Source organism: Scylla paramamosain, chromosome 42 (genome assembly GCF_035594125.1).
Source record: "Scylla paramamosain isolate STU-SP2022 chromosome 42, ASM3559412v1, whole genome shotgun sequence".
Classification (NCBI taxonomy): domain Eukaryota; kingdom Metazoa; phylum Arthropoda; class Malacostraca; order Decapoda; family Portunidae; genus Scylla; species Scylla paramamosain.
Window position 1 is genome coordinate 852,226 of NC_087192.1, and position 12,775 is coordinate 865,000.

General features: G+C 46.2%; 1 protein-coding gene across 2 annotated transcripts in view; it reads right to left on the bottom strand.

The window, feature by feature from the left end:
• LOC135093212 (multiple epidermal growth factor-like domains protein 6) overlaps nt 1-12,775 on the bottom strand; it is a 48,639-nt gene that overhangs the window by 5,824 nt on the left and 30,040 nt on the right. Inside the window, exons 9-21 of one of the 2 annotated variants that reach the window (XM_063992196.1) lie at nt 10,805-10,884; nt 9,971-10,073; nt 9,198-9,400; nt 8,084-8,270; nt 6,450-6,578; nt 4,827-4,936; nt 4,098-4,201; nt 3,783-3,922; nt 3,603-3,704; nt 3,307-3,462; nt 2,914-3,192; nt 2,584-2,724; nt 552-668 (exon numbers count right to left, since the gene is read on the bottom strand). In XM_063992196.1, coding sequence (XP_063848266.1) covers nt 552-668; nt 2,584-2,724; nt 2,914-3,192; nt 3,307-3,462; nt 3,603-3,704; nt 3,783-3,922; nt 4,098-4,201; nt 4,827-4,936; nt 6,450-6,578; nt 8,084-8,270; nt 9,198-9,400; nt 9,971-10,073; nt 10,805-10,884 — 1,851 coding nt within the window. The remainder of the gene's footprint in view (nt 1-551; nt 669-2,583; nt 2,725-2,913; nt 3,193-3,306; nt 3,463-3,602; nt 3,705-3,782; nt 3,923-4,097; nt 4,202-4,826; nt 4,937-6,449; nt 6,579-8,083; nt 8,271-9,197; nt 9,401-9,970; nt 10,074-10,804; nt 10,885-12,775) is intronic. The other variant, XM_063992197.1, reaches the window with a different exon arrangement.

The window sequence follows — 12,775 nt, forward strand, 5'->3', positions numbered from 1 at the left end:
AATTCATTCCATTCATCAAAAGTCAATTCCTGCCTATCTCTTTTTTTTATCTAACTTTTCAAGCTTGAATTCAGTATTTCTTGTTCTATTCTGATTACTGATCCTGAGAATTTTGCAGGAAGAGAAACAAACGCTGCGGAATGAAGGGAGAAGGAAGGAGCGATGGCACAAAGAAGCATGAAAAGAGAGAAACATGAGGTGGTTAGAAGAGGATGCGAGTAATTGACAAATTTTTCCACGTTCTCGTCTCTCATGTGGATTGTTTTTCAGACGCTACGGAGAGTCATTGCACGAGTTCTCAGAGATGTTTTTCATAATGACACGGTGGCATCCTCGTTAAACTATCAACAAAACTATACAGATATCCTTGAAAACTGCAATAATTTTCACTAGACCTTGTTAAGAGCAGTCGAGATAAAACACCAACACGTTTAAGAACACCAGTGATGACCAGTGAAGAGTGATAGGGTGACTGACACACAAGCACATCATCTTTTATTCACTGGCACTGCTGAGTCGCCCTCCCCCCACTCCAGCAGTGCCGCACTCACCTTTCTCACAGTGCTCTCCAGTGAAGCCGTGGGCACACTGGCACTTCCCGGTCACGTGATGGCATTCTGCGTTGTTCTCACACAGACACACGCCGCTGCAGTTCTGTCCCCACGTTCCTGGTGACGAGAGAGAGAGAGAGAGAGAGAGAGAGAGAGAGAGAGAGAGAGAGAGAGAGAGAGAGAGAGAGAGAGAGAGAGAGAGAGAGAGAGAGAGAGATGTAAATAGATTAATGAGAATATAACAATAAATTCACAAGAAAGAGTTAGAACGTATGGTGAGGAACGTTAGGGGAGGAATGAACTGAGGGAGTATTGAACCTGTTGCTGGAATTCTGAGTTTTTAGGACATTGGGGGAGAATTGGTGATTGGAGACTGCCTGACCAAGCAAGTGGCTGCCATTTTTTCAGATGTTGTTAGATAATTACTTTAACACACACACACACACACACACACACACACACACACACACACACCGTCTTGACCTCACACGGGAAGGACGTGTGACCTTAGGCGCTCTCGAGCAGCCTCGACCAGCATGTTGGCCTTCCCTGCCCCCTATTGATAGTGACCTCAGCTTTTTCTGTTTTCAACTTTTAGTTTTTAGTTTTAGGCTCGCCCTGGTGTGACTGTTGTACTTGTGAATAAATTTAGCGAGTGCGTGTCGACACATAAAGAATAATGTGTGCTTCAGTGCAAACGTACGAACGTAACTACCTCCTGCGTCGTAGGCGAGGATCCGGTTACCCGCCGCCCAACGTGATACAGTGCCTTAACACCTTGAAACTATTTCGGAACCGCGGATCGAGAGGAGGTAAAAGTGTGGTGCGTCCCATCAAAGTAGTGACCTCCAGTGCCAGAGAAGACCGCAGGGTGGAGAAGAAGGAATACAAACACTTTGAAGTGCCGCGTGTGTGGTATAGTCTTCCCTCCCTGGGGGGGGAGTGGCCGTTTTCTGCCGCTCTGCCCTCAGCCCCTCTCACCTCCCTGTCGATATTCCTGCTGGAGTAGAGGCCCTTTGGGTGAGAGTTACGCCCCCCTGCCATCCCAGCAACACGGCCTCCATCATCGTGTGCGTCGTGTACCACCCCCCACGAGCCACCACAGCACAGTTACTCACCACTCACATCATTGACACTGCTGATGCCCTGAGGGTGAGGTATCCTGCCGCCAAGCTGGTCATCTGTGGGGACTTTAAAAGATTAGATATCAGCGATATCCTACACCAGCTACACCTCACCCAGGTCGTGGACTTCCCCACCCACCAGCAAGCCATCCTCGACCTTATACTGACAGACCTGGGCCAGCAGTACTCGCCCCCCCAAGCCGCTGCCTCCCATGGGACGGAGCACCCACCTCTCCATACTGTGGACACCCACACCCACCACCTCGACCCCCGGGTCAGCTGTCACCAGGACCCACCGCCCCATGCCTGACTCAGCCATGAGGGAGTTTGGGCAGTGGGTGACACAACACCCGTGGACCGAGGTGCTGGATGTGGAGGACGTCCACTTAGAATGGCACAATTACGTCGTCACCACCACAGAAGCCTTCCACCGCTACTTCCCAGCCAAGAGCGTCACAGTGCACCCGTCTGATGCCCCCCTGATGCATTAAAAGACTCATGCGTCAGCGGACCTGGGCGTTCCACTCCTGCCCGGTCCTATACAGGAAACTAAGAAACAGAGTGATCAGGGAGATTAAGGCTGCCAAGGCAAGCTATTACCCAGACAAGATACACCACCTCATGCTGGCCAACAACAGACAGTGGTACGCTAAGATCAAAGCTTTGTGTGGCCTACAAAAGCACACTTCATCTCTTCCTTGCACCTCACACCTTCCTGCTAATCTCGCGGCTCAGGAGATGAACGATCACTCTGCCGCTATCTGTCAGACCTTTCCTCCCCTCCATTATTATTATTATTATTGTTATTATTATTATTATTATTATTATTATTATTATTACACACAGACACACACACACACACACACACACACACACACACACACACACACACACACACACACACACACCTGAGTGGCACTTCTTGTTGCAGTGTTTGCCTCGCCAGCCCGGCGCACATTGGCACTCCCCAGTGGCAGGGTCACAGCGGCCCCCGTTGTTGCAGCGGCACTCCATCAGGCAGTCAGGGCCGTGCCTTCCCGGCTGGCATTCTGTTGGAGGATGACATGTAAGGTGTGATGTGTGTGTGTGGGGCGAGGGAGGGGTGCTTCATGGAGGCGTAACAACATACAGTGAAACGCAACGCGCGGCGGAGCGCACACCACACAGCGTTACTAGAGCAGCACCCGTGAGGCGGATCAGTTCAACACACATCACGGCTCATCGCGTGCTCTACTCACCGTGCTCGCAGAAGTCTCCCGTCCTGCCCGGGGGACACGAACAGGCGCCCGTCTGATGGTGGCAAGGCGCCCCGTGCTGGCAGCCACACTCGTGTGCACACCCGCTGCCGTACGTGCCCTCGGGACACCTCTCGCTGCAGGCTGGCCCCGTGTACCCAGCGGGGCACATACACGCCCCGGAGCTGCGATCACAAGTGCCACCATTGTGGCACAGACACAGGTGCTGGCACTGCTCGCCCCATCGGTCTGAGGGACACCGCTGCTCTGGAAGGCCGCCACCTGGGCAAGAGAGAGGGCGTGGTGAGGACGTGCTGGGGGAGGTGAGGGGTTCGCAAGAGAGGGACAAAGCACATGACATATCAGCAACAGTAACACACGGATGGCAGGACTCACCCTCCTCGCAGCGCGGCCCGAGGATCCCCGGGGGACACAAGCAGGCGCCCGTGATGTGGTCACACGAGGCGCCGCCCGCACAGTCACATAGCCGCCGGCACGCCGGGCCCCACGTCCCCACCGGGCACTGTTCCGTGCACGAGGCGCCCAGCCACCCTGCGTGCACATATCATCATCATCATCATCATTATTATTATTATTATTATTATTATTATTATTATTACCATCATCATCACCACCACCATCACCACCACACCCTCAACACCCTCATCACCACGCCGGATACGGTGACTCACCCGGGGCACAGGTGCACGCGCCTGTGAGCAGGTCGCAAGTGCCGCCGTTAGCACAGGTGCAGGTGCCGGAACAGTCCAGACCGTAGCGACCCTCAGCACAGCCTGCAAAGAGCACACGTGTCATCTGCCGCGGGGCCACGACGCTTACCTGCTGCTCTGTGGCTCAGGACGGACACTCACCCTTGGGGCACTTTCCCGTCACCCTGTCACACGGCCCGCCGTCGGCACAATGGCACAGCAGGGCACAGTCTGGCCCGTGGCGGCCAGGGGCACACGGCTGCTCGCAGTAGTGACCCGTGAAGCCCGCGCGGCACTCACACCTGGGGGTTGGGGGGGGTGGAGGAGAGACGGCCATCAGTGTGTGTGTGTGTGTGTGTGTATGATAACATGAGCTCTTGACAATACAATTACACTTCTATTTTGTCTTATAACGAAAAGCAAGAATCCCAGAGTACTCCAGTGCCGCGAGGAGGGAGTGCCTGCCATGCGCCTCACCTGCCCGTGACGTAGTGGCAGGTGGCGCCGTTGAGACACCTGCAGGAGCGGCGGCAGTCCTGGCCCCAGCGACCCTTGCCACACTGCATGGCGCACCCCTCACCCTGAAACACACCCGCCGCTCATTAGGCACGGAGGGACGGGCAGAGGGAAGGATGGGTGGATGGAGGAATGAAGGGACAGAGAGAGGGAAGTATGGGAGGGTGGATGGAGAAGTGAAGGGAAAAAGGGACGAGGAGAGAGAAGATTGGTGGAATGGAGGGAGGAAGGAACGAGGAGAGAGAAGGATGTATGGGTGAAGGGATAAAGAGATGGAAAGGGTGGCAGGGGGAAGGATAGGTGGGTGGATATGGGAATGAAAGGACAGAGGGTAAGATGAACAGAGGGAATATAGAGACTAAAGAACAAAAAGGAAAGTAGTAGAAAAGAAGTAAAATGAAAAAAAAAAGTAGATTCATAAAAGAACACATTGCTCACAACACCAACTAAGCAAAAAAAAAAAAAAAGAATAAATAAAAAGGAAAAATACAAGAAAGACGCACCAAACGGAAAAGAAAAGTAAAATAAAGTGAAATGAAGAACCAACAAGTCGCACTGACAAGACGCACACGGGACCACTTAACATACACTACAACATTAAAAAATACAGCTATGACTCATTATCCACAACAGCTTTAGTGCCACCTCTCTTTGGTTCGAACCCCGTGGCACTCCTTACGGGGCCCTTACCTTGTAGCCAGCAGGACAACGGCACTCCCCGGTCTCAGGGTCACAGGTGGCATAACTCTCGCACTGGCACTCATGCAGGCAGCTTTCGCCCCACCAGCCCTCCTCGCAACCTGCTCACCCGGAGACACACACACGCATGATAAAGAGAAGGTGTAGGACGAATAGGGCAGTGTGAGGTGTTTCGTTGGTGAAGAAAATAACATTGGAATATAAAATGAATGAATAAAATGTATTGATCAGTGTATAACGATTTTTTTTTCTTTTATTTAGCAAAACTTTCTTACATTTCTGTTTTGTTGTTGTACTTTATACTCAATTCCTATGTTGTTGTTGTCGTTGTTGTTGTTAATATTGTTATTATTATTATTATTATTATTATTATTATTATTATTATTATTATTATTATTATTATTATTACCATTATTATTATTATTATTGTTATTATTATTACTATTACCATTATTATTATTATTATTATTATTATTATTATTAGCATTATTAGGACAGGCATACATACATGTGTATTCTTGTAGCAATGCAAAGTGTTAATAGCAAGAAAAGTTTGTAGATGATGAGAAAAGTACTAATAACAAAAATCAACTACCTTTTTGAAAAGAAAGAGAACTATATGAAATTACAAAGTTAACAAACAAGATACGATAAATTATTCGAAAGAAATGTAAATGATTTATTCCAAATGTATGAGCTGCGCAAGAAATAAACGAAAAACAATAGATGTTTTCCAAAAGCTTATCAGAAATTAACCGGATGAATAAGACAGACAGACATTCATTGCTTTAGGAGATGCACGAGGCTGACTAGAAGGAAACAAAACAGTAGACTGACCCTCCAAGTTCACCAGACAGAAACCAAAATGAATAAGAGACACAAGAAGGTTGAAGGAAAGACGTCAGGTGTTTTCACTGTCGTTCTTTTACAAATGCACGACATTCACAAAAAAAAAAAAGTGAAAATATATTTGCTTCTCGGAGTCAGAGGAAATTTTTAACCCATTCAGTACCACAGTTCAATTTCATACTTAACAAAATCATCAATATTGAATAGAAAAGAAAAATAGCGACAGTGAATGAACAGCTGGAAGGGAATCTTATCCTCATGATCACGAAAAGTATCACTCTAATCCTGAAAACATTAAAAAGAGCTTTAAAAGATGAAACAAAACCATGGAGGGGGATGATAAGTGGAAATACGTAGATATCTTTTATAGAAGGACTGCCACGTGTAGGGCTGATGGTTTCACGTAGCTTCCATTATTTTTTATGTTCTTTAAATCCTCTCGTGGTGTACAGAGTAGAATGAAACTTACGCCGTGGAACTGAAAGGGTCAAATGAGAGAAAAGCCAGACAAAATGCACATGAGAAAGACAACAAGTGTTCCTTTAGTCATTCTTGAAAAAGAGACGAGCACGGGCCGTTCACAGGCTGTGCGCAGAACCTGAACCAGAGAGGCACAGAACACAGACACGAAGACAAAATTGTAGTACACATATCCAGGCAGCGAGAATAAAAAAAGCAAGCATTAATTTTGCATTCCAGAGTGCCGCCGGACCAGTGCCACCATATTAGTGCCATCTGAGTGTCACTACCACCATCACGACTCACGCTGGAGGCATCGGGGACCCATCCTGCCCGCGGGACACAGACACTTGCCCGTCACGGGGTCGCACGCCCCCTCCCCTTCGCAGCTGCACGTCTGGAGGCACCCCTGGCCGTAGTGTCCCTTCCCGCACGCTGAAGGTGAGTGTGCCAACGTGGGTGTGTGCATGAGTGTGTGCGAGAAAGGGAAGTGTGTGTTTGTGTGTGCAGGGAAACCACCTTTGTGTGTGTGTGTGTGTGTGTGTGTGTGTGTAGATTTATTTATTTATTTATTTATTTATTTATTTGTTTTGTGTGTAAGGAAGTTTTTTTTGGTATGTGTGTGTGAACGGAAATAAGTAGTTTTTTTTTTTCAGTGTGTGTGTGTGTGTGTGTGTGTGTGTGAATATGAATACTTTGAAAACACAATAGAAACTGGCCTGTAAGAAGCTCATGAGGGGGGCCTCTGTAAGGGCACGCGTATTACAACCAGTAGAGACCTGTACTAACCCACCCTAAATGACCCGGGCAGCCTGTAACCCAAGACCACAACCTGCACCACCTACTGCTTAAACAACGACCTTTAACTGTAACCTGCTGTATGGTGTCGACTTGTAACCTGTAACTGAGTATGTAAGCAGTATGAAGATGAAATGTAAATAACCTTGCTATCCTTGAATTATTATTAAGGACGACGGCCTGTAATGCTTGACCTGTATATGGCAGGACCTGTACTTAGCCTGTATATGGAAGTGACCTGCTATTCGTGGCCTGTATATGGGAATGACCTGTATATGGAAATTACCGATTAGATGATGGGAAACAACCTCTAATGTGACGAGGGACGTAATATAAAGATGACTTACAATATGATTAGGATGAACCTTTAATATAATGAGAAAATGACCTGTACTATAATGAAAGAATGACCAGTAATATGATAGTGAAGAACCTGCAAGACCAGCATCAACACAACCTGCAATCCCTAACATGAATACCCTTGGGAGTAATCATGGTGGCCTGCAGTAGGATAGGGAGACAGCCTGCAATAGAACAGTGGTACAACAGATATCATTACCGGGTTACTTGTAGTACAGCCGCATTCTGAAACCCCTCCGTCAAGCAGCTCCACTACTTTCAAGAGGTTCTCATAGCAGTTGAAGTTAGACGGGTTTTCAAGGGCGTTTTTACAGCTCTAGTGACAGATTAACAAGATTTCTACTTTATTAGCAGGAGAGACAGTCTTGAGAACCCGACTAATCATCTCTGGCCTTTGAAAATAGTCGTGGTGAGAGAGAGAGAGAGAGAGAGAGAGAGAGAGAGAGAGAGAGAGAGAGAGAGAGAGAGAGAGAGAGAGAGAGAGAGAGAGAGAGAGAGAGAAAGAGAGAGCAAAACGCTTCAGAATACGTGCATTTTTGATATGCTATACGGGTTTCAAGGCTGTTTTTTATGGTTCTAGTGATAGATTAACAACATTTCAACATTATGAACGGGAGAAACACTCTTGAGAGCCCGGCTAATCATCTCTGTGGCCTTTGAAAATAGTCGTGGTGAGGGAGTGAGAGAAACAGCAGGGCGTTTCAGAATACGGGCTCTACATGTTGGGGGATGACCTGCTTTTGACCCGCTCTCTGTCGCCTGGCCTGCAATGATGTACTTACGCGTGGAGCAGTCCTCGCCGATGCGTCCTGGGGGGCAGTGGTGCAGGCAGGTGCCGGTTGAGGGGTGGCAGGGGGCGCCCTCCGCACACTGGCACTCATTGGCACACCCCGGACCCCACCGACCCTCGGGACACTCCTCGGCGCAGGTGTCACCCACGAAGCCAGGCTGGCACTCGCATTTCCCGTCCTGAGAGGGGTGGAGTTGTAGTAATAATGGTGGTGGTTGTGGTAGAAGTAGTAGTAGTAGTTGTAGTAGTAAAAGTAGTGGTAATAGTAGTAGTTGTTGTTGTTGTTGGTGTTGTTTTTGTTGTTGTGATTGTTGTTTTAGTAGTAGTAGTAGTGCATGAGAATATATGAACACAAGAAAATAATGAAAGGTGCAAGAAGTCATCGGCCTACACGTGGCAGTCTCATCATGAAACATACCTTCCTAATTTCACATGTCATTATTATCCAGAAATGATCTAGTCTTCTTTTAAACTTTCATAATGACTCATCACTAACAACCTGGCCACTGAGCATTTCATTCATCTGTCACTCTACTTGAGAACCAATTTCTTCCTGTCTTATTTTTTAATCCAACTTTACCAAACTTGAACCCATTATTCCTTGTTGTATCCTAATTACTGACCGTGAAGATGTTTGCTAATGTCACCCTTGTTATATCCCCTATATATGGATCCCTTCTTAACCCACGCCCCTGTAAGGAACAATAGAAAAAATAGTAAATGCTCGTACGATAAAAACTAGTAACCGTATTTTGAAACACTTCCGCGCCGCACCTCCACTAATTTTGTAACCGTCCTGATTAAAGTTATACGGGGTTTTTAAGATTTTTCTTTTTTTTACTGTTCTAGTGACAGATTAACGGAATTTCTACATTATTAAGGGGAGAGTTACTGCTGAAAACACGGCTAAGCATCTCTGTGGCTTTTGAAAATAATCGTGGTGAGAGCGCAAAGGGTTTCTGAATACGGGCCGAGACCTCACTGAACAGGTAACAACACGTCATCTCAGCCAATCCACTTTTTGAATCCTTGCCCAGGTAGAGCTGACTTAACTTGTCTCATTATACTTCATGCCAACCAGGGGGACGACCGGGAGGCATAGTTACCTTAGGGTCGCATCTCTCGGTGGATAGTGTCTGGCACTGGCACTGGTGTCTGCAGTTGGGTCCCCAGGTGAAGGCGGGACAGGGTTGGGCGCATTTGGGGCCGTAATGTCCAGGGTCACACTCGCAGAATCCGAAGATCCTGTTGCAGCGGTTGTTGGGGCATCCTGCGACACACGGCCGGCGACATGTGCGTCCGTAAAACCCTGCGTGTGTAAATCAGCCACACATACACACACACACACACACACACACACACACACACACACACACACACACACACACACAGGATTAGCTACAGGTTTAGGATGATAAAAGGTAATGACTTTGATTAATTGTGTTATCATTATTATTATTATTATTATTAGTATTGTTTTTGTCATTGTTATTCGTGTTCTTGTTCATGTCCGTGTCCTTGGTTTTGTTGTTTTGTTGTGCTTCTTATTATTGTTATTATAGTGGTATTACTGTTGTTGTTGTTGTTGTTGTTGTTGTTGTCGTTGTTGTTGTTGATGCTGTTGGTGGTGTTGTGATCATTGTTATTATCATCAAATTCCTTTAATTAAAATTTCTTGCATAATAATAATGATAATAATAATAATAATAATAATAATAATAATAATAATAATAATAATAATAATAATAATAATAATAAGTGTGTGTGTGTGTGTATATGTGAGTAAATATCTCCTACACACACACACACACACACACACACACACACACACACACACACACACACACACACACACACACACACACACACACACACACACCTGCCGGGCACCCATCTTCACAAAACTCGCCAGACACGCCTGTAGGACACGTGCAGGCACCCGTCACGGCGTCACAGGTGCCTCCGTTTTGGCACTGGCACTCCTGAAGGGGGAAGAGAGAAGAGTGCATATGAAGGCAGTGAGGAAACGATAGAGCGAATACGAAGATTAGTAGATAGATAGATTGATAGATAGATAGATAGATAAAGGAAAGCGAGTGAGGAAAAGAGTACTGAGATGAAAAGACAATGGTACTAAGTGGCATGGAATGGATGTTAACAGACTGAATAATTACCTTTAATAAAACCTTTCACTGCTATGATCGTTTGCATTGATACAGAAACAGAAAGGAGAGAATATGATGTTCTTTTTTACTTTTTTTGTCTTTGACTGTACTATTTAACCCTTTCACTGCGATACGAAACAGATAACAGCACCAGATGTAATGCTTGAAATCTTTATAAACATCTACAAGAAAGAAGGGGATAAAGAGAATAGATTTTGCAATTTGTAGCCAGTTTAATGACTGGACGTGGCTGAAGGACAAGTAAAGACGTCTCCGAGTGGCTTGCAGTTGAAGAAAAACGTACTAGATGCCAGTGAAGAGGTAGAGTTGTAATAGGTGAGCATGAGAAAATCTGAGTAGTAATGAATCGACACAGCACTTCTTCAGGAGACTGTATGGGAGAAAAAAAATATCTAAAAAGTTGAAGAAAATGAATATGGAAAATTTTGTGCAGCAGAGAATAGGGTAAAGCGCCACAACACCACGGTCATAAGGCGCCAAGTGAAGAGCAGGTACGTGGGCGGAGGTGGCAGGGCAGGGTGCCTTACCTGCTGGCACCCCTCGCCGTAGGTGTCCGGGGGGCAGGGCTCCTGACACGCCGGGGGCCCGCTCCGACCTGGGGGGCATCCTGTGGGAGGGAGGGAAGAAGGGAGCGGTTAATGGTAGTGGTGGTGGTGGTGGTGGTGGTGTTACTGGTGGTGGTGGTGGTGGTGTTGGTGTTGGTGGTGGTGGTAGTGGTGGTGTTGGTGGTGGTGGTGTTGGTGTTGTTGTTGTTGTTGTTGTTGTTGTTGTTGTTGTTGTTGTTGTTGTTGTTATCATCATCATCATCATCATCATCATCATCATCATCATCATCATCATCATCATCCTTTGCTACTACTACTACTACTACTACTACTACTACTACTACTATTACTATTTTTTTTTATTTCACTCCCACTGCTACCACTAATTCTACAACAACTGAGAGAAGCACCGTGTGGCGGCTACGCAGTGCTGAAGAGATCGAAAGCACTGAGGTACTGAGAACATATTGAGAAAGGAAGCTAGGATGGAGAGCGTGTGTGTTTGTGTTTGCGTAAGAACCATACTCTGAAACCCTTTTTGGCCACGCCTCCACGAAATGCCACGGGTTTTCAAGGATGTTCTTATGGTTCTAGTGACAGGTTCCTACATTATTAACAGGAGAAGCACCCTTGAGAACCAAGCTAATCATCTCTGTGGCCTTTGAAAATAGCCGTGGTGAGAGAACGAAGCATTTCAGAACACCGGCTCAAGTGTGGAGAGAAGGAAGGTTGTGTGTGTGTGTGTGTGTGTGTGTTTATGTACATGCAGAAGGAAGATTTAGGTGTTGACAGAGGGTGTAATGGTGGAGAGAGGGTAGATATGTGAATGGAGAGGTGATGTGTGGGGATGTGGTGGGTGTTGTATTAGATTGCGTTGGTGTTGGTGTGTGTTGGTAGTGATGGTGGTGGTGGTGGTGAGGATAGTGATGATAGTACGGTAATGGTGATGGTACGGTATTAATGGTGGTGATGAAGATGGTGGTAGTAATTGTGGTGGTATGATGATGGTGGTGATTGTGATGATGATGGTTAGGGTGGTGGTGAAGGTATATTTACAGTTATTTTGTTGTTGTTGTTGTTGTTGTTGTTATTATTATCATTATCGTTATTATTGTTATTATTATTATTATTGTTATTATTATTATTATTTATCAAGATGACCGCCAGTTATAAGTTTCTCTTCATTTACGTAGCTGTGTCTTTCCTTTAATACTACAGTGTAGAGTAAGGAAACTAGATTGCTTAGTGAAGAATCTAGACTTGCTGTTTGAGGTCTATTGCAGTGTTATTGTGACAGCAGCAGCGACAACAGCAGCAAGATAACAGCAACGGAATTAAGACAAAATTAAAACAACTGACTTTTCTACAGCTATTGTTCCTGCTGCTACTACATCTACTATTAATATTGCCACTCCTGCTACTACTATCACTACTAACCTAACAAACCTTAACCTAACCTACTACCACTACTACGACTACTACTACTACTACTACTACTGCTACTACTAACCTAACTTAACCTAACCTAACCTATTACTGTGATACTAACTGTGGTGTTCCGTCGTGGTGATGTTGATGGCGTGTTCAATTATGGTGTCCTCATCTCCTCCTGGTCCTCCTCCTCCTCCTAGTGCATTGTCCTCTTCCTTCTCCTCCTCTTCCTTTTCCTTGATCTTCCACCACTCCTCTTCTATAATAACCTCTTCTTCCTTCCTTGTTACGTCTCCTCTTCCATCTGGTGGCGCCTCTTCATCTTCTTCCTCTTTCTTTTTCTTTTCCTCCTCCGGCTTCCACCCTCCTTCCACTACTTCCTCCTCTGTCTTTCTCTCTCGGTTCATCTTGGTCTCCTCCTCTTCGTCCAGGCCGTCTGTTCCTTCCCCTGGTGTTTGTGCTTCCTCCTGCGTCACGTTTGTGAATTGCCACCAATAGCTTTCTTCTCCTTCTCCTCCTTTT